We start from the raw sequence: 24927 nt of genomic DNA, 5'->3' as shown, positions 1-24927 counted from the left end.
ACTCTAATTATCCATAAGTGGTGCGAAATGAGTATCCCGTATAAATCAGAGAGGATGCTGCGTTACGCTGGGAGGAATTATTTAACGCTATTTGCTTCTAAACACGTTTCAAACATAACTCGCATAAAATTCTTTGCAGCTACGCCCCTTGTATGCGTTTCCATATGCGATGCACCACGAGTTGCAGCTATTTCGCTAATTATCGAATTTACGTTTTCAAAATTAAATCAGATATAAAATTAATAAAATTATATATTCAAAACATTTATTATTGAAATTATAACTTTCTTACAATGACATTAATAGATTTAATGTTCAACAAAAACCAATCAATTTTATCAATTAAATATCATTGCAATCATCGTGGAATAAAAATTTCAAATGAGATTTCCATATTCAACGTGTTCAAGTCATGTATTTGTGAAATACAACGTTTCATCTTTCTGCGTCGTGTAGTGAGAACGTGCCTTTATTATGCGAGTTTTACTTAACAAAACATTGATACGTGTTTGCTAAATACGAGGCGAAAATTATCTGTACGCGATTACTGTTATTATTCCTTCAATTGAAGTGTCTTTAAATCTGGGCGCGTCCCGACAGTTTTTTTAATTACTATCCGCTTGCGATGTAACGTGATTCCGAGTATGATCTTGAAAGTTAATTGTACGGATGAGAATTCGACATAGCGTAGATAATTTTTTCTGAGATAATTTTTTTTACGTGAATCGAAAGTTATTCGCTAATCGTAAGTTAGTCCAGTAATAATACCAGTTGCGGATAATAGAGGTACAATGCGCGTCTTTTTTACATCATGTATGTGTGTGCGTGCGTATGTGTGTATGGAAGAGATATCGTACACGCAACTACCGTGGCAATAGTAATTAAACCTTTGCACGAGGATGTCGCTCTCGTTCGATAATTTGATAGAATTAATTTCTTATCTTTTTGACAAATGTCTATATGTATGATATTCTCTAATACATATAATCGTTACAAATTCATTATTATAATATCCATATAAATTTATAGTGGCAATTTGACACATTAAAAATTGCTTTACAATCCTTGATAAAAATTACAAGATCTAATTATAAAATTCGACGTAATTCAAGATTAAATTTCGCAATGCGGGAAAAAAAGGGTGATCGTATAAATTATTATATATTACTAACGCATCGTATCATTGATTACGGAATATCAACGTAAATTGATTATAATATGCACAATTTACATCATTAGGTGTATATTGTACGGAAAACATTACGTCAGTCGGAATCTTTGCGACTACTAGTTAAATTCATATGTTATGTTTCCTTCGCAACAGCTACGGATATCGCAGCCAAAGAATTTTTTATAGACACGCGATATTGTATATTCATGATGTATCGATACATGAAATACGTAGGTCAATCATTTGCTACCTTCGATATTAATTTATCATATATATATATATATATATATATATATATATATATATATATATATGTGTGTGTGAGAACAACCGAGTTTCCAAACAAGGAAAATTTATAACGTGATCAATAAGCTGTATAATAAATTCATTAAAAATTAATACTATGACAAAAAACAATAAATTACTTTGCAATTACTATAAATCATATATCGAGTTTCTAAGCAAGGAAAATTTATAACGTGATCAATAAGCTGTATAATAAATTCATTAAAAATTAATACTATGACAAAAAACAATAAATTACTTTGCAATTACTATAAATCATATGACGGAGAATCAAACGTTAAAGAAATAAACGATTGAAAAAAGAGATTTGAATAGTAATGGAAGGTGGATTAAAATGGAAAATTTGTCTGCTATCTCATTTTAATTTGTTTCAATGTCAAAGTTTCGAGCTTAACTTATCATCAAACTATCCTATGATTAAAATTCGGAAGGAATCATCGAACTTGTTTTTATAAATAAAAAAGAATTCCAAAATATAAGTATACGAAACCACGGTAACTTTTACAATTTTCAACATTTCTGACTGTATTAACGCGATTATATTTATTCTATATATAAATAATCACAGAAAAAGAATTAATATTTTTCGACCAAAAAAAAAAAAAAAAACCACGTTATATATTGAAAATAGCGAAAGATTAAATAAGACTTATCCAAGTTGCTTTTACCTCTTTAATTTTCCTAAGACAAAAGGCTTTATTCGCCTACATAGCAATCGCTACTCGCATCGGTGCGAGAGCCCACGTTCCGGTACCCTCTGATAACCTCGCCTTTAAACCGAAAACGGAAAGCTCGACGTAAAGCCGTAGCACAACGGAAGATGAGAAAGAAGCCAGAAAGGGGATCCGGGCTACCCTGTGTTTACACGGCGCGGCGCGCCGCCCCGTGAGCATTAGCTCTATCTTTGTACCGCCCAATCTCACGTTCCTGAAATGCAAATTCTACCGAAACGAGCGGATGGCGAAATGAAGGGATGCGGCGCGGCGACGACGGTCTAACTGTCGGTTCCCGCGACTTGTCCCGGAACGCGTTGCATTCGTCGCGTTGGAAAGGAACGAAGGGCATTCCAATAATCCGATCGCAATATCGGGAAATAGTTGATCGTACAATATCGATTAGAGATAAATACCTCTATATATTTAATCATATTTCACGAAAGAAAATTATATATATTGAAAATATCTCACAATATGTAAGCTATATCACTGTAGGCATTCTAACTAGATTATTTTGCAACTATTACGAGTATTATCATCTCTCTTACGTGTATCATATCAAAATATAATTTTCCATTAACTTATTTTCATACAATAATTTATAAATTATTTCGCCGTAGAATTTTTTTATCTTAAATGGTTACTATAATATATAAAATTACTACGTCATACTAAAAACTTTAATTTACTATGTATTATAATCAAAAATTTATACTATTAATAATGATTTTCTCTTTCAAGGAATGAAATAATAGAGTCGTCGCATTGTTGAGTTTATGAAAACACCTTGTTGTTCAAAACGTTCGTTTTCTTGATATACAAAGTGTTCCCGGGTTAAATGGCCAAACTTAAAATATGAATTTAGGACCTCAAAACAAAGACAAAATTTCTTCTGGAAGTTTGCTCGTAAAAACTTCGTTCAAGAGATATCGACTTGTTAAGGTATCCAACCATAAGAATGAATAACATCGAAATATTTCTCTTTTGTCTTGTTTGGAAGATTGAAGGTCATTCATAGGCTTCTATTTTATAATACTTTAAGGAGTTATAGGCAGTCATAAATTTTGAAAAATTTTTATCTAAAAGTACAGCTGGAGCTTATTTTATATAAAAATGGTCGATTTTTTTTAGCGAAAATCATAACTTTGACTTTAAATTGCCGCCTTTTTTAAAAATTCCATATTTTTCAAAATCCTTCGTTCAAGCACTAGCTTTTTATATCTAAAATAATTATGCAAAATTTCGTTAAGATCGGTGCAATAGTTTTTGAGATATCGTATTCACCGACTTAAAAAATGCAGTTCTGAGAAAAACGCGTTTAAAGTTTCAAATACAAATAAAATTAAAATAAACTTTTTTTTTTTCAACCTACATAGAATCATCTATTCCAGGCCCATAAAGTGAGTCCTCAGCTCCAGCTGTACTTTTAGATAAAATTTTTTCAAAATTTATGACTGCCTATAACCCCTTAATTGAATCCCATTTTCTACCATATCATACTTCTGGTTTCAATTGGATAGATGTCCTGCTCATTATGGTAGAGGTCGAAGTTTCTTCTCAAATTCAAAGGAATATTTTCCAAAAGGTCATCCATTTGCGTATTCAAAAATTCGAGAAAATTGTTTGCATTCAAACGAACTGGTAGAAAACGGGGTCCAATTCAAGTATTATAAAACAAAAAAGCCTATGAATGACCTTCAATCTTCAAAACAAAGACAAAACAGTATTTCAACATTGTTCATTCTTATAGTTCTGTAACTTAACAAGTCGATGTCTCTTGAACGAAGCTTTTACGAGCAAACTTCCAGAGGAAATTTTTGTTTGTTTTGAGGTCCCAAATTCATATTTTAAGTTTGACCATTTAACCCGGGAACACTCTGTATACATAATTTTCAGAAAACTTATGTAGAATGTAATAGATTCTAATTATTATATTAATGAAAGCAATCGTCATTTCAAAGTACATAAAAAACAATCAGATATAGCACAATTAGAAGAAATATAATAAATCGAAATAATAAGAAGTATAAATATCTCTCGATAAACGGATCTTTATTTTAAAATAATATTAATTTCGATTACCATTAGTTATTATTTTTCCTACTTCAATTATTTTCCTACTATCTCGTTTATTTCAATTATTTTTTATAATATTAAAAAAACAATTATAAAAATAGATTGCATAAAGATTTAACCTAATACTTGATGTTTAAATTATGGGAAATCAATTTTTGTTTAACTTATACTCGTATTTACAAAAAGATATTATGTCGATAAGAGAACAAAGATCTTTCGTACGTTAATTTCATTAAGCATTGCAAGCACTGAGACCAGAGCGCCAATTTTCGTTGTCCGGGGAGTAAGCCACACCCTAATAGGAAGGCGAATTCAGGATACGCCAACCATCGGGCATACAAAGTGCGACACGGGAGTGAATGCTGTCACGAAAGAAGGGCAGTGATGGTACTTGAACTAATGACAGGACTACCTAATTAGAAAGAAGAGTCATTCGTGAGGAGTCAAGCCACGAATTTATACGAGTGAACAATGAGAAATAAAAAGTAATCTAAAAAATAATTACATTTCGTTTTTAATAATTTCAGCACTATTTTGTATAAACTTTCGTATCTTTATGTTTGATTTGCAATTGTTATGATATATTTATACGCTAAAAAAAATGTCATTTTATAATTGGAACGTTTCATAATGTAATAATTTTATATTATATTATATAATGCTTTTATATTATATTTATCTTTTATTCTACTGATTTAAACTTCAATATATCAACTGCGTTCTAATTACGTTATACGATAAATTTCTAAATAAAGCGTAAAATGTGTGTGTATGTGATAGCTAACTCTTTGAAGTTCTATTATAACTTTCGCAACATTCTCATACTTAACGATGAGAGAATTGAGTGTAACGTTAATTCGCGAAATGACTCCTTGGTTGAACTCAGAATATTTGATCGACAACGTTTTTTGGCTCAAACACAGACACTCTCACACACACGCTAAGTCATCCGTCCTTCTTCAGGCTGGCCGTGTATAATTACGATCATCAAGCCCTCTATCCCTGCAGTGAGAAAAACGGACGTTTGAAAAACCAAATGACAGCCTCTGGTGACGTAATGACAATGAGATACCCGCCTCTGCCTGGCACCGGAAGTGCCCGCTACGCCGAGAACCGAACGGCCGCGCCGACCCGCCGGTGTCATACGCCGACGTCTTCCCGTGTATATAACGAATAAATGACTAAATTGCCGCTGAACCAGGCTAATTATCGATTTGCCTTCGGCAAATGACAGAAAGCTTCGTTCCGTAAAATGGTCCGCAAGAACGGTCCCAAACTAACCATTCAAAATCTCCGCGTGAAATTTCTGAGGCAATAATTAATGTTCGAAGTAACAAAACGGGTATTTAAATTACTTGAATAAATAGAGAAAAATTATCAGATATACTTTCCCGGCGAAAAAAACTACGATATTTAAAATTGATTTCTTTCGATTACAAATTTTTAGTTTTCAAAGTTATCAAGATAAGATAATTAAATTTACAGGAAAAGTGCTAGATGAATTTTTAAAATACAGTTAATATTTGAAGAACAAGATTTACATAAAGGTAATATTTTTTCCTGGCTTTAAGAAGATAGAAGCTAAGTTTTTGTTAGAATGAATATCGAAGCTCGTTCAAATCATTAGCAATTTAAATCACATTATTGTTACTCTTCCATAACGAATTAGGCATTTGGTAATAGCTAGTATGATTATTAGCGAAAACTGTACAACAACGCTATCCTGTCTTTCTCGTTGTCTGTGAGAAGGACGCAACATAAATTACGCATAATGATACCGTCTTGGGAATTTGCAATCTAAACTCGGGAGTTCTAGTATACTTATGTACTAAATATTTGAATTTCCGGAGCACATTCTCACGATCTTTGATATATTCTTTTTATTTAAGTTATATATTTCCTAATTTTTCTAATATAAATTATTTATCTCTTACACATTATATATTATTTACATTTTTAAAAATCTTTTCTTTCATAATTATTTTTTAACTCTAATAAAATTGTGAATAAAATTTGCATTCATATTATTTAAATCAAATCAAAATTTAGATCAAAATAGATATTTAAATTGTATGCAAATAAAAAAATTAAACGTCTCCTTATTTTATACAAACATTAAAAAATTATTTAGAAAAAAATTATGGAGATACTCACAATACTCATTTGATAAACTCCTACTAATAATAACAATCTATGTATCAAAATCCCGGGTTACCGTTCGGATTAATTCGGATTTATTGATCGTGCTATGTCACTAAAATTAGCAAATACTCAACAGGCGAGAAGTCAACATATTCGAGTTCGTGGGGCCCACGATCGTTTCTGTTTTTTTTTTTTTTATTCCAGCGCGTAAGTTTGCGAGAAAAAAAGGGTATACTCGAGAGAGACCCGGGCCGGTGTCAACGGTTAGAAAATGTGCTCTCGCGCGCGCCTCGACAAATCAGCACAATGGGATTGGATGCCGCGCGCGCCAAACAAATCGCGGCTAATAAGAGGTTGATGTATGGTACCGCGAGCTGGAGGGGGCCAATACATAAAAATAAGATAAATTTTACACTTGGTTGGTGATGAATGGCGGGATGAATTATTGAATAGTTAAACACACAGCACCTTACCGGACCCAGTCGGATCCCGAGCCCGGGCCCGAAGCCCGGATAAGATACGTCGTTTACCGACCGGATCCAGGGCCGCGCCTCTCGCGAAATAAAGTTTCGAATTCTAGTAGATCGAAATGCTGGATCGAATCCATACAATATGGTGTCGCGACGTAACTTAACAACTCAATTGTGTCAAACAACTGATTCTAGAGCCTCGATATGATTTCGGACACTTCATTTTTTTATGTCATATGGAAAAATGGATCTTGCGACAAGTGTCACGTATTCGACGAATGAATATGTATAGAGATCATTTTAATATGTCAGTAATATTTCATGAGATCACGAACTCGTAGCAAATAAATGGATTATATGCGAGATAACGGGAAGAAAAAAAAAGGGATTGCATTGTAAAACAAAATAAAGGCATTTGACGAATGTGACGTATGATAAGTAACAAGTAAGTAAGATGATGAATTATGCGACGATACTATCGTTACTTTTGCTTTCTGAGGCGGGCGATTCTACGGTTTTAATGGCTGGGAAAGCGCGTAATCGCCTTCATCGCGAAACGCCTTACCAATGTTACATTTAAAAATGTAATGGCGCGACGGAGAGAAAGAGAGGAGTACTCCGAGAAATATCAACAAGACCAAAGGCGACACGTATATCCCGCGACTATTTATATTTAAATTCTTCCCCGGCAGATCGCCGCGCCGGATAACAAATTTAAATTCCGCTCGAGAAAGTGTAACAAAATTCGTACAACTTCGCTGGGGGAAGTCGACACCGAGATTGAAGTACACGTGCTAGTGGCGCAACGCACAATGAGTAACAACAATACGCGATAACGATGTTCCATATTCAGTCTCTTAACTATGCTGTCGTACAACACAAACGGCCTCACTATAACAGCTTTACGTGATTTTCCGCCCTGTATACTATATGGAAAAAAAAAAAAGATTCAAAATTTTTATAATTATAAATTAACTAAAAAATGTAATGTAATCTTACTTGTAGTATTATTACATCTACATCTTCTTCTTTCGCAATAATTAATTGTAAATGACATATTACTTCTTATGCAAAAAAACTTAATTATTAATTAACTTTTAATTTTATTAAACGGCAAGTGTTGATATCGGTCCTGACAGATAGAATGCATCTTCGAAGATACGCACGGTAGCTCGTTTTTCATTAAAATTGTCCTGCTCGATATATATGTTAAAAAACTTCTTATTAAAACACGGGTGTAAATAAAAAATTATCGCTGTGGACCTAGCTGTATAATTTTTTATCGGGCGCCGAAATTGGTTACTCAAGATTATAAAGTTCGAAAGCCACGACAAGTCTCGATGTCCCTCTTTTTTTTCTGTCGTTCTCTTTCTATCTGTTTTTTCGTCTCTCACTGACTCTTTTTATCCCTCTTGCTCCTTTGCCTCGAAGGCAAAGATTCTCTCCCTTTCTTTCTCTCGAAGACGTTTCGGCGCTTATTAGACGCTCCTCTCGTCGGGCGCCTCCGTTCCTGCGGCATAAATTCACCTGCGCGTTTCACTTCGTTATGGCTCTATTCACGGTAACCGCGAGGACGGATATTCCTTGCTGTGCAGCCCATTCAGCTCTCTTGAAACACCGAAAGGACTCGCAGAGCGCCGATCGCGAGCGAAGAATGTGCATTGGTCGATTGTTTAATTCCCGAGGAGAAAAGGAAAATTGAATCAAATAATTTCTCAATAGCATCAATATTATTTCGACGCTAATTAAAATATTAAACGATTACTGAGCTATTGAGTATATAGTATATTAATATCGGTGCGAAAGCGTACTTTGAGATTTGATTCTGTTTTCGTTGGAATTCCTAGTGATAACTCATACTACCATACGCGGGTCCGGAATTTCGGGAGCGATGGCACCGATGTGTAATACAACACCGATCATACACATGACAGGGAGCATCGTTATAATTGGATGCAAGGTGTTAATCTGTTGGGTGTGGCTGGTCACGGGAGTTATGCCAGCTACCAATAATCCTCTTGTCGTGAACGGGCTATACATATTACACACGCGAGCGTATCGCATCACAGGTTTGACTAACATAAGGAGTTCTATTAAAGAACATACGCACGCTATGAAGACAATAGGTAAGTATTAATATCATTCTTTTAGTGCAAAGTGATATCACGAACGCATGTGGAAAACTGAATCTATCTTTACGAACTGAATCTATTTTTACGAAATGATTAATGAAATTTATAACAGAACGGAACGTGAGTACATGAGATGCATTTTCTTCCGATAAAATTATATATTTAATTTTATCAATTATGTATATACATTATGTTTATATTCGCGGATGTGTATTTTAAGATATATGATTACAAAGTATATAAATTATTTTACATAAATTACACCGAAAGTGCAAAGAAACAAACTTTAAGAAGAATTTAATATTAGTCAGCTTTCGATATGAATAGAACGAAAAAAAGAGCATAATTTCTAATTTATTCACACCTTCATTAATAAAACTGTCATTTATTCGAAACTTTTGGTGTCTACTTCAACGCGGGCTAAATATCTCTATGCCATTAATCGTTAATGGTAAAATCGATTTGCAGATTTGTTTAGGTATGATAATATGCAGTAATCCGTAACTTCTCGCGAGCACCGGTGATTCTTAATGGACAACGAAAATTTTTGCACGCCTCGGAGGCCTCACCACAGTTCTCAGTTGGTTAAATGGAGTAAAAGTTTCAGAAGCGGGTTCATTACAAGGCTATAAACACACGTTATAAAACCGTAAAGATGCGTGGCAATTACTTAAGAACTAATTAGCCGAAACCCGACAACAGACAACGGCAATTGTCCATCAAAAAAATCATCAATTTCGAATGGTCTCTTGTTGTGTCCTCGATTAAGTTACGATACTTGTGAGAACTTTTGTTTCTTTTTTTTTTTTCTTCGTTATAATTGAAAAACATCAAGTCTACATATAGTAAATCCCTCATACAAATATTTTAAAGAAAAGCGTTCTTTTAATTTTTACACGAAATCAACTTGTTGTAGAGAAAATTAATTATGTAGTGTTCTTTTTTTTCTTCTGTCGATATATTTAAATAAAAAGATTAAAACTATTATCTAAATTTATATTTCTATTCAATATTATTAAAAAAAATTTGCAGTGTTATTTATTTATTGTATGGAAATTAAATTATTAAAATTTTCATTAAAGTACTACTTTTTATTTTATACGTCTCTTATACACATTTTGTAAAATGCACTGAAAAATATCTCAGAAAGTCACGATTAAAAGACATCTTATAAAGACGGTCTCGTGCATGCACATTCGAGCTTTCATCTTTGCCAAGATCCGTTAGCTTAATTCGACAAAAAGTGCGCACCTATGAGAAAGTGTAATCTCTCTCGTGACATATCCATCTCTATACACGATTACCAATGTCGCGCGAGAGGATCTCGAAGTCGCTAATGGGCGAGATACTAGATCGCGAGAGCGAGTCAGCGGCAAAGCGCGATTTGCGTGGTTAAAAGATCGTTTGGTGGATCGCGCGAGAGGAGGAAAGGCGGCGGAGGAGAGGAGAGGCGAACGAGAGCGTAAAGCTGACAGTCGAACGAACGGGTCAAGATCGGGAGAGAGAGACTGACTGAAGTATAATCAGGTTTCGACTGAGTCCGCGGCCGCGATGTAATAACAGTAATCCCTCCCTGCGCCGGTAATTTGGCCGTTCGCTCAAAAACTCCAAATTATAGAAGCTGCTGTCATTAGGCCGCGGCGAGCAACGTGCGCGCAGCATCGCGCTCCGTGAACCCGCCCGCTTCCTCGAACCCGACAGAATTTTGGGGAAACTCCCGACTGCGGGTTCACGTCCGATCGTTAGCGATAAAGTTCCCTTGACGTTGACAAACCCCGCGGCCTCAACATTCTACGAGACTTCGAATTTCGGTTTCACGTTCGCCGCGCGGGTACTTCTTGTTGGAGTTAAGTAGCTGTCAAAGAGATCTGTGATGCAATTTTCGAGGTAAAAGATAATTGGAAAAAGAAACGGAAAAGAGCCAAAAACGAGAAAAATTATGTACTATGATATTTTATAATGACATATCATTAATATATTACATATTAAATTACAAATTTATAATTTATCACAACTAAATAATACTTTATGCAAGTTAACGCGTAATAAACGTATGTAATTCATGCGTGATGACTGGATATATTAAAAATATTTTTATAAAGAAATCAATACTCCCTAAATTTCAAATTAATATAACTGTTTGAATAATCATATCCCGCATAAACTGTAACAATATTAAAATTGTATATAATCAACACGCCTAGTATTCTCTCCACAATGTTATTAACTCATAGAAATTTCGATATGCATAATACACAATAATACACGATAAAAAATACCTGGTCTTCCATAATTTATTCATTTTAAACAAAGCTTTATTATTGCTTGCGCGGCGAGAGCTGATGGTTCGGTCGAAACGAAATTGCGGAATGACGCCCTAGACACGCGCGCTTGTATTTCTAAAGTGCATTCGCCTAGGACCGACGGTGCCCGAGGGAAGGACTTTTTCGAGCGAGGGGATCCTAAGGAGCTAAAGCAAGAAGAAGAAAGCAAGAACCCGGGGAACGAACCAGCCTGCGGGTATTTTCTGGCATAGACGCTCCCCCTCTCCTCCTGTTCCGTCCTTCCCATACTCTCCTCTCGTATCGTATCAAAGGCGACTTTCTCGAGGGGAAGGAATGAGAGGAAGATCACCGATCGTTGCCCGTATGCCTCGAACGACCGTTTAAAACTCCATTACGGTCGTTCGTGATCCTTCGCGCGATCACGGGGTACGCTCTTCACCGTGGAAGATACCTTACGTGAACTGGAAAAGGGTTCAACCGATTACTCAACGTGACACGTTGGTCCCGAAGCTATGGGGGAGGAAGAGGCCGCCTTCAATTCGTCGAGGTAACTGACGCCTGTCGAGCTTACGAGACGTCTGCGATCGCGATCGTCGCGATTGTATGCCCCGCTTGAATAAATGTCCAAACAGACTCTTAATGCCTATAGCGGTTTTTAAAGTAAACGTATACTAACGTGATTATTAAACTTTATAATGGTTACTAATGCTCTACATCTCGGATACATTAGAGTTGTAATAACGAGGGATCGTTTAGTACATCGTCAATTATAGAAACCGCAGCACAATTGACACAAATTTATGATAAGAATGTGTTTACGATTAAAAATGCGTCAAATATATTTTCGCAAAATGTAACTGTTTAATTAAACTATATGTCAATAGAGCTACACTGTTAAAATAAAATTAATCACTGATATTTATGTAATTTCAAGACGTAGCATTCGTTATACTTCAAAATAAAACACATATTTTATTATCACATACTATTATATAATACCCGCGTTCTTCTTAAAAAGTATTACACTTATTAAATATTCGATTTTCTAAATAAAAAAAAAACTGCCCAAATATCTATGATTTTTTCTAAATTCGCAAAAGTTTATAAAATAGTAATCGCTATTTTTTTCAACGTTTGCGATATAAATTATATTTTCCGCGAGTGAAAAGGAATGCAAAGTCAATAAAAATTCCGAACAGTTCCGAGAGAGAAACGACCTTCGAAAATTAATTCAATAGATAAATCACGCCTTCTGCCTCGCGATACTTTATGAAGACATTCAAATGGACCCATAATACAGATGCGTATGAAGCGGTTGAAGTTAATGGGCTACCCTGTATACGTATCAGTGGCTAGCCTTCGCACACGTTTGCCTTGAATCTCGGCGAGTCGCGAAGTTACTCTGCACTTGGAAGCGCAGCACGACGCAACGCGTCGCCGTTTTGTACAATCGCGATCCATCACATTTCAGGGAGAGAAATTAACAAGGTTGCGGAAGATGCGACGATTCGAAGAGAGATTTTGACTCCGGCAGATTCTAGTCTTCCGCTTCTGCGCAATCAGCCGAAGCCGCTTCGTCTCTGTCAGCTTAGCGGCCGACTACTCTGGGTGCATCTTCCTTTCGTGATGCATTGAACACGCCGTGTATACGACTCAGCAACCCCTTTCGCGATTTGCACGCACGCACACACGCACGCACACACTCATCCACACCCACACGCACTTACGTACATATCGGGTCGCGTGCTTGCGAGCGAAAAGGAAGAAGCACCTGGAGCATACGGGATCGTCGCGAGAGGATTAAGAGCTTACCAGATTGCTGCAGATTGCTTTAATTTCTCAAACAGCGCCCGAGTAAGACGCGCAGCCGCGATGAAAAAATTCCCCGACGCTCGACTAACGCAATAAAATACGGATGCAATATGCTTGCTGCTTTTTAATATAAACTGATGACGCGATTCTTTAGAAAAGCTCATGAAAATCGAGATATTAAGAATTATTAAAATATAAAAAAATCATACTTAAAAAAAAATCTCATTAATTAGTCGGCGTTTGCAAAAAATTAAATTTGATACGTAAAAAAAAAATAGAAAACGTTTGTCATTAGAAAATTATGCATTTTTAAATTCCTTAATATTCAATAATAATAAACGTATAAGTATTTTAAAAATAGAGTTCCATGTAAGATTAAGTATTTGTCTCATCTTATGCAAATTTACTAACATGCATTACTTTTCAAAGGGATCAAGCTACCGAATTACGGAACAACAGCAGAACTGGATTCCTATGTAAGTACTACCAATCTTAATTCCATTAACGCACGCGAGCTTGATTAAAAGTAACGAAACTTTTAGGCCATCAATCTAATTCAACCACTCCGACTACTATCAGCATAATATAAAAAAAAATTTTTAAATAAATTACAAATTTTGATATATTCTTTCATTATAGAATATTTTTAACGACGCGTTCCATTATTGTTCTAATATTATAATTATGACTTTTAACATCTGTAACTTGATGCGTTTTCAACCGAAAAAAATTACCTTTAAATTAAATTGTACATAAAAATATTGTATAATAATACTGCAAAACAAATAATTGTCGATTCATATGATTTCACGATCAATCATGAATGCATGTATCTAGACGCGCAGATATAAGAGTTTTCATTGGATTAAAAAGTTATATTTGGATAATCATGATGCAACCACATCTAGAAAAACTAAATTGGCGTGAGACAGACGACACAAAGAAGAAGCATCATGTGTTTGGTTGATGTTAGAAAAATAATTCGATACACGTGCTCTTCAGAACAAACAAACACGCGACCGTTTTATTCCGGCTATCATTGTTAATAAATAACCGTATCTCTCTGACAAATCACAAATGATGTGCGGGCTTCTATCTAATTCGCTATATATGCATAGGAAACATTTTGTGCGACCCATGCACCTGCAATTTTGTCGGTCATCAGTCGTAACATTGTGAACCTAACGACGATCTTTTGTGATTTGCGCATCTATTACTGTACTCTCAAAACCTGCCTTCTTTCTCTCTCTCTCTCTCTCTCTCTCTCTCTCTCTCTCTCTCTCTCTCTCTCTCTCTTTCATCGCGATATTCAATATTATTTCTTTTTCAATTAAAATGTTATTTTATACGCAGTACATAATCTCATTTTTATTTTTATTTCAAAATATATATCTTAAAACATTTTTAAAAATAATTAAAAAATTAAAGAAAACTTAAGAAAGAAAGATTGGGTAAAATTAAAAAACTATTTAAAATCTTAATCTACTTAAATAGATCCATTATTTAAAATTTTAAGATATAATATAATTTTAAATATACATCTAAAATTTGGCACATGCTAGTCAAATAAATGATAAGATTAAAATTAAAATTTTATTACTTTTTCATTTTTACCAACATAAAATAAAAAAAGAAATAAGCTTTAATGCTAATTTAAATATAATTATAATTCAAATAGGATACGATAATAATGGATCAACCATCATCAATCACCAAAGTAAGGGAATATGTTGTAAGACATTTCATGTAGCAAAAGACAGTAAATTGAGACCATGTAATTGAATAAAAATTTGTGATAATAGATCAGATATATATAATTGGTTAATAATACAAATCTAAAAATGCATTATACGTGTGCACGTGAAAGTGCATTCAAGCAGTTCGCGCAAGAATATCTAGCTGAATGAACCGAAAATATATTTGTAAATCAGTTGTCAATATTACGAACAAACGTGCAACTTTATGTGCGAACACTCGACTTCATTCCCATTAATGCGAGCTTCAGACGCATGAATTAGACATAGGTATTACTCGTATGTGCGTTTCAAACTGTGACACTTTGAAACCTTTCAGCTAATCCTCTGCTTTTTATTTCTGCATTTGATAAGTGCGTAAAGAATGCTCATCGATTAAATCATGAGAATCATGTTAACAAAATCAACTTTGAAAATTTTGCAAGCTATGATGTTACATATCACGGTAAAATCATTATATCAATTTGTGATAAAGAATAGAACGTTTCAATACTGTGCGTAAAAGATTATTTTTATATTTCTATTAAAAGAAATATATTATCTATTTTTAATTATATCGTGTGTTTCCGTATTTACTTGGCTAATAGTTATTTTCAACTATGTTTATAATTGTTACGTTACAAATATGCAACATATTGTATCTGATTCAATTTTATTTGATTAAACTTATACGTTTCTATTATACAAAATGCAGTGTCAAAAAAAATCACCGTACATCTATATTAATTTCTATATTTTATATTTATAAGATAGGTATTTTTTTCGTTATCAAAAATTCCTTCTTGTGTTATATTACAAATTTAAATTTAAATATACCAATTAGTTTTTAAATGCATTCTTAATCCTGTATATATATATACATACACACACATTTATTATATTTTCACTGCATCTTAATACTTGGAAAAATGAGAATAGCTTGTATCGTTCCGCAAGGAACTCAGGAATGAAAAGATCGAGAGAATCCTGCAAATGGCTATCCTTTCGAGTCGCAAAATAACATCGATCGTTTTCGTTCCGACTGTCATATATTGATTTAACGGATTCGTACCTTTTTCCGTTCCGACGCCGTCTCTTGGTGGCGTAGACGGTCCCCAGCTGGCTCATGGCGACGGGGTTGTTGGGGCCCGACGCCGACGTCGGAGTCGGCACCGGCGCCGAGGTGGGCGTCATCGCGGGATCAACGACGTGGGGCTGAGGGTGAGTGGCGGTCAGGGTGAGCTGCGTTCCCGGGGGATAACATGCCGCCGTCACGTAATCCGTCGGTGCGTGGGACGCGGTCGGCGGTCCACAGATCCCCGTGATCCCTGGTGTACCACCGCCCCCGCCTCCACCGCCGCCACCGATACCGGCGACACCACCACTACCACCACCCCCGACCACCCCCAGCCCCGCCGAGGCGGCTCTGTCCAGCGCGTACACCGTGCAGACCGTGACGCCCCTTGCCTCTAGCGACGACGCTACGTCATCCTCTGTCACTGTCGGTGCCACTACCAACCAGCTGTTGGCGCGTCGGCGAGGCACTTGCTCCTGATGACACCGCCGTACGCCGATTACTACGCGGCAGCTGCGACAGCTGTCCGCGAATTCACCCTGTCAAGCGACGTCGAGCGATCACTGATGCAATGTCCTATGTGAAGGTCGTTTTGACGAATCAGAACGTTATCAGCGACATTAGCGTACTGCCGTAAAATCGCGAATGAAATAGATTATATGAGAAACACTATTGCAAAATTCACCTTCGGTATAACGTGCCCCTTTCTTCTAAATTTCATGAGACGTCACCTAGCGTCGTCGGAAGAGCCTCATGGTCGGTCCGACTTGGCGGTCGACTCGTTGATATAATTCTCGACATTAACGTGAGATTCGCGATACACTGTACATCGAATAAATCCATCTTTTCACGTCGTTATTATCCACGTGTTCACTGTCACTGAAGAATCGCGGCGCGCCATTGACAAGATCGCAATCGCAAGTCATTCACTTCCTCGGTTTATGGTAATCGGAGTCAATGATATTAACACAATGCACGTCATAACGTTTGAGAAGTAGCAACAATTACACAGTTTCAAAATACTTGAGCAATAATGACGTATAATTATCGGAAGATGGAAACTCGCTCCGATAATCCCGGATGGTTCACGCGTTGTGTTATCCTCACTGCAGATCCAAATAAATTTCACTCTTATTGTCCCGACGATCACCAACGGTAATCCTCTCGATATCCGATACCACTCGAGATTAATGTCACTTGCGTCGTTGCGTACGCAGTATCTCGCGATATATCTGCCTAAGACACTTGAGGCATCCAGCGTTGAGAACCGAGACGCTTATCACATCAAACCTCCCGATGCGGTCACGTCACGTGTGCGCGAAACTAATCCGCGCGTCTTTCCCTCCCTCCAATGCGATCGGAGTCAATCCCTCCCTTCCTGTCTATTTGTCGCGAACGGGAGAGAGAAAGCCTGTTCCCCTACCCTGATCGCGTTCTTCACCCTCACGGTTCGTCAGAGTCGATTGACACACGAAGATCATCCCAGATCTGTCGATCTATTCTATCATGCTATTGCTCGACGACGAGGTTGGAGAACCCGAATCGAACGCGATGCACTTGGCAGGTAGGTGGCGGAATCCTCGTGCGTTGACAGATTCGAATAGGTAGGTAGTGGATCGAGCGCGGACGATGCGGTGCTCGCCTCATAGAAGCGTGTCGTGTACTGGCGGGTCTGTCGGGCGTAGCATAAGTCAGGAGAGTGTGGCATAGATCGGAGAGAGAGTGGAGGCGAACGGGCCAAGTGGTGGTGGGTTCGGCACAAAGGAGTAACCGTAGGTCGACCGACCGTCGGGCTTCTACGCACTGTGACGCAAGATCACCTCTCTAATCCCCCACCCCCACATGCCACGCCCACGAGAGAGACGAGGGGACCAATCGCGCCGCCAGCATGGCGCTACCAGTCTAACCATACCGTAGAAACACAAAGTGAACGATACCATCGCGCGCGCCTCTCGAGATTCCACCTACTCTTCCTTCTTCCTCCGCGACCGCGCGTCCTCTACCTTGTGCCGAGTTCGCGAACTCGGACGTCAGCCTATCTCCTCTCGGAGACGCAATCGCATTCCACTGTACCGGATATTAAAATAATTTATATTTCTTTATGTTTCAGCTACAAATGATACGATATGTTCGCCGAGAATAAAAACAACGTTGAGACATTTTCTCGAAACAGGCAAATATTTTTTTATAAAATAGAAAATGATAAGTGATAATAATTTACAAAAACTTATGTATATATATATATATATCGCATGGATCACATTTTTACTTACAATATAAATTTCTGAATTATATGTACTTGTACATGTATTTTGAATTATATGTATGATATCTTTTTCGACTTTGGAGATGCGACATTTTAACGTTGTAATAATTTTACTTAATGTAAAAACACTCATTCATTGCGTCTAACACGCGCGCGTTTTCCGTACGAGACAAGGTCAAGGTTACACGTTGTCATTTATTCTTTGTACGAAATAAAATTCAGTATTATCTCATATTAGAGAATGAAGAGCAATAAAGAAACTTGCGCTTTACACGAAGTAATAAAGATAAAATAATAACCATTAAGAAATTCAGAGAAGACGTAAATTCGTGTACATATGCGTGTGCAAGAGAACACGTGCATTGTCGAATTGATTATTAAAATCTAATTGAATATTAATCATATTTACAAACTAGTACGCGTGAATACAGAAAAACAAAAACAGCACAAAAATAATACGTTTGAAGTAATAACAACGATAAAATGGTTTAGTACAATCGGTTATAAAATAGCAATAATATTTTAAAATATTATACATATTTCTAGAAGCAATCTTCTTAATTTAAGATGTATAGAACTCATAAAAGACTATACACCACATATATACATGTAGAATCAACATGATGTGCAAAATATAATTCTTTCTAAATAAATAAATATATACATGTATATATACTTCTCATATTTTTTCTATTCTCTATTTTTTATATCCGTTTAAAAATTATTTAAAATCTCTCTCACGAAAAAAAAAAAATATTTACAGACTGCTTCGCATAACTGAAATTTAAATCTTAATGGAATAAAACTAAATGTCAGTTGTGATTTTATTAGAAATTCAATTTGATAATCTAAATTAATATCAGTGAGCAATATAAATTCAAATATGCTATAATCTTAATTTTTTTTATTTGCTCCGTAATAACTCTTTGTTCTCATTTTTATAACTTGCAAGTTTTTGATAATAGTAAAAATCAATGATAAAAGATATGAAATTTTAATTCTAACTTTTGTCATATACAAACGCGACCATCTTTTATTAATAGAAATAAAAATAATGTTATATAAATATAAATGATTAATAAAATGCTGTTATTATAACAAAAATGTCAAATGTAAAAGAAGTAATAACGAGTCTGCTCTTATTGTAGTGCACTACAATGTATGAGAATAAATATAATTTTTATCCAGTTTTTTCTCTTTTTTTTTTCTCATGTGGGTTACTATTCAAGAAAATTATTCAACGTAATTAATAAAACGTTTATTGTGTGATTATTTACTATTATTATGCTACTTCACAATGTCGTTATTATTTCAAAATTAATATCGATTAAAAACTGACATACACTCGCATCAACAGATTAAATAAATGTCCACAATATATTTTTACCATCCCTCTACAATTATTATTTCTTATATATTTTATAATTTTGATATAAAGCATTGATAAACCTATTTTCTTAAATTGAATCAGTAAAAATATTCACGCTTTATTTTTCATCTTATGCTTCACTGATGATTATGACAATAAGATTTCAATAAAAAATCCGTCGCACTATCTTTAATTGATTCTTCTTATTTGTCGATGACATTTTACTACTTTCAATGCTACATTTAAAACTGAAGCCACTATTATTGATTCCATTTAAGAGAGGATGTTTAGAAAACATCTTATCTTAGTTATATTCGCAAAACATTGATTACAAATGTTAAGAAACTCTGTTTCGAATACACTGGTATTGTGTGAAATTAGAACGAACATTTTAATCGAAAATTCACTCTATTTAACTCTTTTCAAAATCGCATCCGTAAGCACGTAATATAATAACGCGTTTTCTTTAAACAGTCGCAGCATGACACGAGCGCGAATCGATTGCACGCGTTTTGTAATCCAATTGCAGACCACAAAATACAACAAATTGCTGGCCGCGCACGATAAGTCGAACCGGAACAATAATGTTCCGCGATCGTTGCCGATTCCGCTTGTTCTGTCATGATGGGCGAAACGCATATATGTACCATATACATACACACTCGTCCAGCGTCATGTTTCCTCTTATCTGAAGAGCCGGGCTCTTCGTGAACGTTATCTGATCGCGAGACATGATCGCGATATCACCGTGGCTACGAAACGACAGCGCGATATCGATTGTATAGCAACATTACGCGATCAAAGGAAGATCAACGGTGTCTCACGGAGGCCGCGACGAAGGCGATTTCTCATGCACTTCGGCGTACATCGTAAACTGATATCGACAAGCCGGTTATATGCCCGAAAACGAGTTTGTCGGTGATCGAAACGCTTGGGTGACACGCAACACACATTGCGGTTGCTGGCGATATTCTATGTTATCAGGCGATGATACACGAATAGTTATTGTTGCGATGTTATAGAAAGATTTATTTTTCAAAAGTTTTTTCCAGAAGGAAAGAAAAGAAAGAGAGAGAGGGAAAGTATCGACGAAAAGTATTGACAAATCACTAAATAAAATTTTAGTTTATCGATACGAGAAATGACGATAATATTTTATCGAAAAACGAATAATTTTATTCCTTCGCATCTTTAGTTCCTTTATAAAATCCGTATTTTGTATTTGCGTCGTTCTCCGACCGGCGGATGGTGCGAGTTAAGGAGGCACGAGTTGCCGCTTGCATCACGTATGTAATTACAGTACGTGCAAATTATTCTTTGAGTTAGAAGAAGAGAAAGAGATGACTTTTTTTAACTTATAATATTTGAATTTTTTTCCTGTTAAGATTTGAAATCTTCAGATAGTTAATAACAATGTTATTTTACATAATTATAACACAATGTATTCTATATTTGAACAGCTATGCTGCATTAAATAAATAAAAAATGTTATATAATGTATAGCAAAGTAAATCTCAACCACTAATCCTATAATAGTGTGAGTTAGAATATTAATTTTATTATTATTAAATTGTTCACCATTCATATCAATAATTATCTGCAATATACCATGACAATTTCTAACTTATTTAATTTAATCAATATTTTTAAATATTTATAACATTTTGTATTTAACAGATTGAATTCTTAATGCACATAATGCAGTTAATTTAATTCCTAATTTATATTGCCGCTTGGGTATATGTGTACATGAGATTTTTATATATTAAATAAATAAAATTTAGAATTACAGATTATGTTTAACGCTAATGAAAGATACCCAATAAGAATATCCTCCTCGGATCTTCCGGTAGCAATCTGCCTTTTCAGAGTCGCGTCTTCAACTTGCCTATTACCGAGTAACAAATACCCAGTGTACTGTTTTAATAACATATTACACACCTTTTTTTACGCGAAAAATCTCTTTCGCGTTAAGAACTCATTTCACGCATGCGGCCCCAGAACGCTATGCGGACGCTACCGCGTCACCAGGTCTTTCTTACACACGCGAGAAGCCGACAGCAGCACTCTTTTTCCTCCGTACAGCTGACTACTCGCCTCCTCTCCTAGGTGCCCTTCGTCTCGCGTCCTTTTCCCGTCCACGCGCGTCCCGTCATGTCCTGTCTCTCTCCTCTCTTTCGTTCGCGTCACGCGAATTCGGGCACACGTAGCTTGTTTACTTTTTTTCACCGAAGATACGAGAGATCTGACAACTTTTACTTTCGTCTCTCGGAGTACGCTTATATACACACCGATATCCCTTAATTGTGAAACTAACGCGTTATTTTTTTGATATAGATATGTGCATAAAAATTCGGTAAGCTTTGAAATAATCCAAGCGATGCATTTTTATTTACTCTTATGAGTTTGAAATAGTTTTGAATGAATAAAAAAACTCCGATAAAAATAATTAATTATTTATAAGATATTAAATAATTAAAAGCTATTAAAAATTTCTAAAATATTGAATAATATTTGTGACTTTATCGAACAATTTTATATTTTATAAAAGTGTTACTTGGTACTAAGCAAGTCGACGACGCGACTGAAAAGACACATGATTACTGGAGAATTAAAGAGGGATATTTTTATCGCATTTCTGTTTTTAGCTTCAATACTTGTTTCAGATCTCATATCTATCTTTATCATACTTGTAATGTGTGTGTGTGTGTGTGTGTGTGTGTGTGTGTGTGTGTGTGTGTGTGTGTGTGTGTATTATTTTTTGACAACTAACTTTTCATCACGTACATCATCTAAAGAATTTCAACAGATTTATCATTAAAACCAATCTTAATTTTTATTCCCTAATAATTTCTTAATGATTATTTACAAGTGTCGTTAAAATAAAAAAGAGGAAGATAAGCTATGAATTTAATTATGCTAAAAAAATATATGAAAAATATAAAATGAGAAAAAAGAATATGTTTTAATCTTATTAAAGCTTGAATTTTTAATCGCAAGAAGAGATATATACTGTTAATATATTGTTAATAATATATAGTTTAATAAATTAAAAATTATAATAAATTATAATTTTAATTCAAGAGTTACGTTAAAATAAGATATAGATATTGTAAATATACTAAATAACATCATGTCATTCTAGAGCAAATAAAAAACTTAATTATTATGTTTTGTATGTATAATTAGTGTCAAGCATAAAAAATGTAAAGGATATTTTTAAAAAATAATTTTTTAAACAATATTTTAATACACATTTAGTATATTTTAGTCTATTCATCGAAGAAATTCGTGTCTTCATAAAATAAATTGTACTGTTTATTCGTCACTAATGGAAAAGTATTTTTCAAGTCTGTTTCATATATTACGTTGATAAAATTGCATTCAAAGAAGTCAAGGTATGTCATAAAAAGCAATAAGAGGTTATAGAGATTTTTCCAGCAAGATTTCAAGCAAAAAAAAGAAAATTGCGTGAGAAATTAAACATACGCAATGCGTGTTGTCATTGTCACCTCTCTCCTAGTTATAATTATAGATGATTTTGCAACAACAAAAAAAGTATGTTGACTTGAAATTATTTAAAAAAAATTCATTAAATCATTATCACCATCTAAACTGCTAAAAAAATTGAATTTGTTTCGTGTTAATAAAATATAAAAATTATCGATTTTACCAAAGAAAGATCATTCCTTATTTGCTAAAAAAAATTATTTCCAATAATTAAAAAAGATTTAGATGGAAAAAATTATCGAATTTAATTATAAAAAATATCAACTGTTTTGAATTTTTCTTTTTTTTTAGAGAGATATATTAAAATTCATAATTATTATAATATATGTATATATATATATATATATATATATATCTTTTTTTTTAAGTTTTATGTAGCAAGTATTGTACGAGACTATAAATCACCAAAATATTTCCTTTTTGATTCTAGCATAAACAAAATGTTAATTTTCACATACACATTCAAATCCACAGAATTATTATATCTCTAGAAATTAGCACATGAAGTAAGAACTTTTCCAGATTTTCTTTGCCACGGAAAAACTGTGAGAAGCTAGCTTACGTATTATTTCATTGTTATAAGAATTATGACAGCACACACAGTGGAAATTTACTTGTAACGTACGTATAATTCACATTTGCCCTTGCTGTGAAATATTAGATACCATCATTATATGCAAATATAATGAGAAGCAGATTTCATTAAGCACTAATTTTAATGCATTGTAGATTTCTCAAAATAGAACTAGTAATATTTGCAGAATAATATAAATCTTGCTTTCAAGAATAACAATTTATGATTGACTTAAAAAATTCGCTTAATAGTATAAAAGAATAGAATTCAAAAACATTCGCAGAATTTGTTAATTGCCTATTTATGCTATATTTTTGCTAAATTCATCTCTTATAAATATTATAATAGAAATTTTCCGTCTCGCTAATATATTGCGTCACATGTTGAACATGCATTTTTTCGCGAGAATAACATTTATGCACGACATTTACGACACGTGATCTTTATGTTGATGTTCCTTTGGACATTGGATCTGATAGATAGCTGTTCGACATTTATCGATGCAAAAATTAATCTATCGTGAGGATTACATGAGTCGAGAGTCATTTGCACACATCGCGCAGTACTTATTATACAAGCCGTATAGCATAATGTTATTTACATCTTACTTGCGCAAAGGAATTTTGTGGAAAAACGAAGAAACACGCTAACATACTACATTACATATACATACATTAAAATCTCATAAAAATAAAATTTAATAAAATTAAAAAATCGTAAATTTTATTATAGGGTATTCAATCTGTATATACATATATATTCAACCTATGTTAACGTAGAAAATAAAAATTATCCGTCACAATATTTAAATATTTTCAAATTTTAAAATATAAAATATAGTTCCTAGGAATTGTTGCATAACAAAACATCTCTTTTGTGATACATTCGCCATCTATCGGCGAGTCCTTCGACTATCCCTTCAGTATATAATGAGAAAGAATATCTGCCGGTAGGCCTTACACCTGTCACAATTTAATACGTATAACTTTTCTTATCATTCTTATCATTCTTATATATGAAAGTGTCCAAAAAGAAGTGATAAAAATTTCTTATTGCAAATTTTCTCCTTGATTATTTAATTTTTTTTCTTTTTAATAATATTTTCAAAAACAAAAATATTTTATAATGTGGAGTTCTTTTGCGAATATATTTATAAATTCAGGAAAAATTATCACAAACTATTTTCACATTAAACGTCTCGGTAATTAAAAATTATTTAATCGAAAAAAAGATTTTGTGTCTCAGATACTTAATATATGAATAATTTAAAAACCGTCAAAATATTGATAG

The 24927-nt window shown here is 34.4% G+C and overlaps 1 protein-coding gene across 4 annotated transcripts in view; it reads right to left on the bottom strand.

Moving 5' to 3' along the window:
* Ss (aryl hydrocarbon receptor spineless) overlaps positions 1-24927 on the bottom strand; it is a 200380-nt gene that overhangs the window by 153919 nt on the left and 21534 nt on the right. Inside the window, exon 1 of one of the 4 annotated variants that reach the window (XM_072906719.1) lies at positions 15916-16216. The exons of 1 other annotated variant lie outside the window; for it this stretch is intronic. In XM_072906719.1, the coding sequence (XP_072762820.1) occupies positions 15916-16037 (122 nt within the window). In that variant the 5' untranslated portion in view covers positions 16038-16216. Of the gene's footprint in view, positions 1-15915; positions 16217-24927 lie in introns of those variants that run through there. 2 more of the 4 variants (XM_072906717.1, XM_072906723.1) reach the window with 2 other exon arrangements.

Source organism: Anoplolepis gracilipes, chromosome 14 (genome assembly GCF_047496725.1).
Source record: "Anoplolepis gracilipes chromosome 14, ASM4749672v1, whole genome shotgun sequence".
Classification (NCBI taxonomy): domain Eukaryota; kingdom Metazoa; phylum Arthropoda; class Insecta; order Hymenoptera; family Formicidae; genus Anoplolepis; species Anoplolepis gracilipes.
The sequence above is the reverse complement of the archived record's forward strand: the minus strand, read 5'-3'. Positions and strand labels throughout refer to the sequence as shown.